At 49.7% G+C, this 2474-nt stretch overlaps 1 protein-coding gene across 1 annotated transcript in view; it reads right to left on the reverse strand.

Moving 5' to 3' along the window:
- FABP6 (fatty acid binding protein 6, ileal) overlaps positions 1 to 2474 on the reverse strand; it is a 25329-nt gene that overhangs the window by 2754 nt on the left and 20101 nt on the right. Inside the window, exon 5 of the mRNA XM_011966676.1 lies at positions 1414 to 1503. Coding sequence (XP_011822066.1) covers positions 1414 to 1503 — 90 coding nt within the window. The remainder of the gene's footprint in view (positions 1 to 1413; positions 1504 to 2474) is intronic.

A 2474-nucleotide genomic window follows, 5' to 3' on the forward strand; every position in this document is an offset into this window, starting at 1 on the left:
AAAAAAAAAAAAAAAAAACAGGCCGGGCACAGTGGCTCATACTTGTAATCCCAGCACTTTGGGAGGCCAAGGCAGTACATATCATGGGGTCAGACCAATCTGGCCAACATGGTGAAACCCCGTCTCTACTAAAAATACAAAAATAGCTGGGCATGGTTGTGCGCACCTGTAATCCCAACTACTCGGGAGGCTGAGGCAGGAGAATTGCTTGAACCTGGGAGGTGAAGGTTGTAGTGAGCCAAGTTTACGCCACTGAACTTCAGCCTGGACAACAGAGCAAGACTCTGTCTCAAAAAAAAAAAAAAAAAAAAAACCAGACACGAGAGAGATGACGTCTCCCTGTCATGTGAAGAAACCAGGATGGGGGCCCTCATAAGCCCCTGCCCATGCTGGCACCCTGAGCTTGTACTTCCCAGCCTCCAGAGCTGTTTGAAATAAGTGTCTGTGGTGTAAATCATTTACACCAGTGTCTGAGAGAGGCAGTGTGCTCCTTTCCTCTTGACAGGGCTTGAGATGAGGGCACGAGGAAATGACAGACAGAGAGAGAGAGAAAGATCAAAGAAGGAGAAGCAAGGGGGTCACACAAACCCTGCCTCCCTCATCACGCCTTCCCTGCTGGAGAGCTTCAGGGAGGAGGGAAGGGCCCTTTCTAGACCAAACAGGACCCCAGAGGGTCTCTGACGCAGGTCACAGGCTCACAGTGACGGAATGAAGTGTGGAAATGCCTTCTTTTCCCTGTTAACTTCACATCCATTTCTTCCACCTGGGGAAAACTTGGAGACCCACGGGAAAGAAACAGAAGTGAGAGGAAGGGCCTCCCAGGGCACCACCTCCTGTGTAGGAGGGTCCACAGATGTGTGTGTTGGACCTGCCAATATTGAAAGAATTTTTTAATTAGTTGCCAATATTTAATAGTGTGGAGATTTCACATGGAAGTGCAAATTTCCATCTTCTCTGGATAAATCAGAAGATCTGGTAGAAGGCGCCTGATGTCCCTCATGGAAATGGAGTGGAGTGGTGGCTGTCCCTGGAGGAGCCCACCTGGACCACCTCCTTTATTTATATTCTGGGAAGGATCTTCCGGGCTTCCAGTCTTGTGCCCCAGAGGTGGCTGAGTGTGCGTGCTGCAGTCAGGCTGCTTAGCATCAAATCCCAGCTCTGTCATCAAAGCTGTGTGCTCCCTCACTTAGCTTCCCCATGCCTCAGTCTCCTCCTAAAATGGAGACCAAAATCCCCACCTAACAGGGTTATTTGAAGACCAAATGACATCATGTGCATCCAGCACTCAGCATAGAACCTGACACAAGGGAAGTGCTGGTAAAGCCAGCTGCCCAGAGGCCTACCTCTGAGGGGCTGTGGCCAGGAGACAGACAAATGTCCAGTAATCATCCCAGGGACCAGCAGGACACTCACCTCCACCAGCTTGTCACCCACGATCTCTGAGGTCTGGTGATAGTTGGGGAAATTCACCACCAGCTTCCCGCCCTCCATCTGCACGGTGGCCTGGAATGGAAGCACAACATTAAACCTGGGTTGTTGCAGGTGATTGGTAACTATCTGGGGCTGGTGGCACGGGGAGTAAGAAGAATTTACCAAGGCCAGGCGCAGTGCCTTACGCCTATAATCCCAGCACTTTGGGAGACTGAGGTGGGCAGATCACTTGAGGTCAGGAAGACCAGCCTGGCCAACGTGGTGAAACCCCGCTATTAAAAATACAAAAATTAGCCGGATGTGGTGGCTCATGCCTGTAATCCCAGTTACTTGGGAGGCTGAGGCACGATAATTGCTTGAACCCGGGAGGCAGGGGCTGCAGTGAGCAGAGATTGTGCCACCGTGCTCCAGCCTGGGCAACAGAGCAAGACTGTCTCAAAAAAAAAAAAGAATTTACCAAGACAGTTGTAGGCAAAAGAAAAGTCAGATTTCTTAGAGAAAGTATGAAAATATGTTGCAAGGGTGCACTGGGCAGGTCAGCAAGAGAGGAGCTGACTGCAAGGAGACAGTCTTGCTGGAGAGTTTATAGACTGTTGCTTATGCAGTGTGCTGAAGAGGGTCTTGTGCAGTACTGACAAAGCAAAGGTTATAGTGAGATAACTTACATATTTCTATCAGTGGAGGTGACGATAGCTGGGCACAGGAAGATTGTGAGTTATTTGCACAGGAGGGGTATGTGTTCTGGACCATGAAGAAAGGCAGACTTATAGCTTATCTGCTCTCCTTTTTTGCTTTCCCTTGCTGCCACCAGCCTGACTCCCTTTCTATAATTACAACTCCACATGGGTCACCAGAGGCCTAATGATAGAGGCAAATAGCTGGGGTTCAAATCACTGGTCCCAGCATGTTCTGGCTGCAGGGCCTTAGACCCATTACTTGGTATCCCTGAGCCTCAGTTTCTTCAGTTCTTTTTTTTTTTTTTTGAGGGGGAGCCTCACCCCATTCCCTGTTGCCCAGGCTGGAGTGCAATGGTGTGATCTCAG

Source organism: Mandrillus leucophaeus, unplaced genomic scaffold (genome assembly GCF_000951045.1).
Source record: "Mandrillus leucophaeus isolate KB7577 unplaced genomic scaffold, Mleu.le_1.0 Scaffold77, whole genome shotgun sequence".
NCBI classification, from domain to species: Eukaryota; Metazoa; Chordata; class Mammalia; order Primates; family Cercopithecidae; genus Mandrillus; species Mandrillus leucophaeus.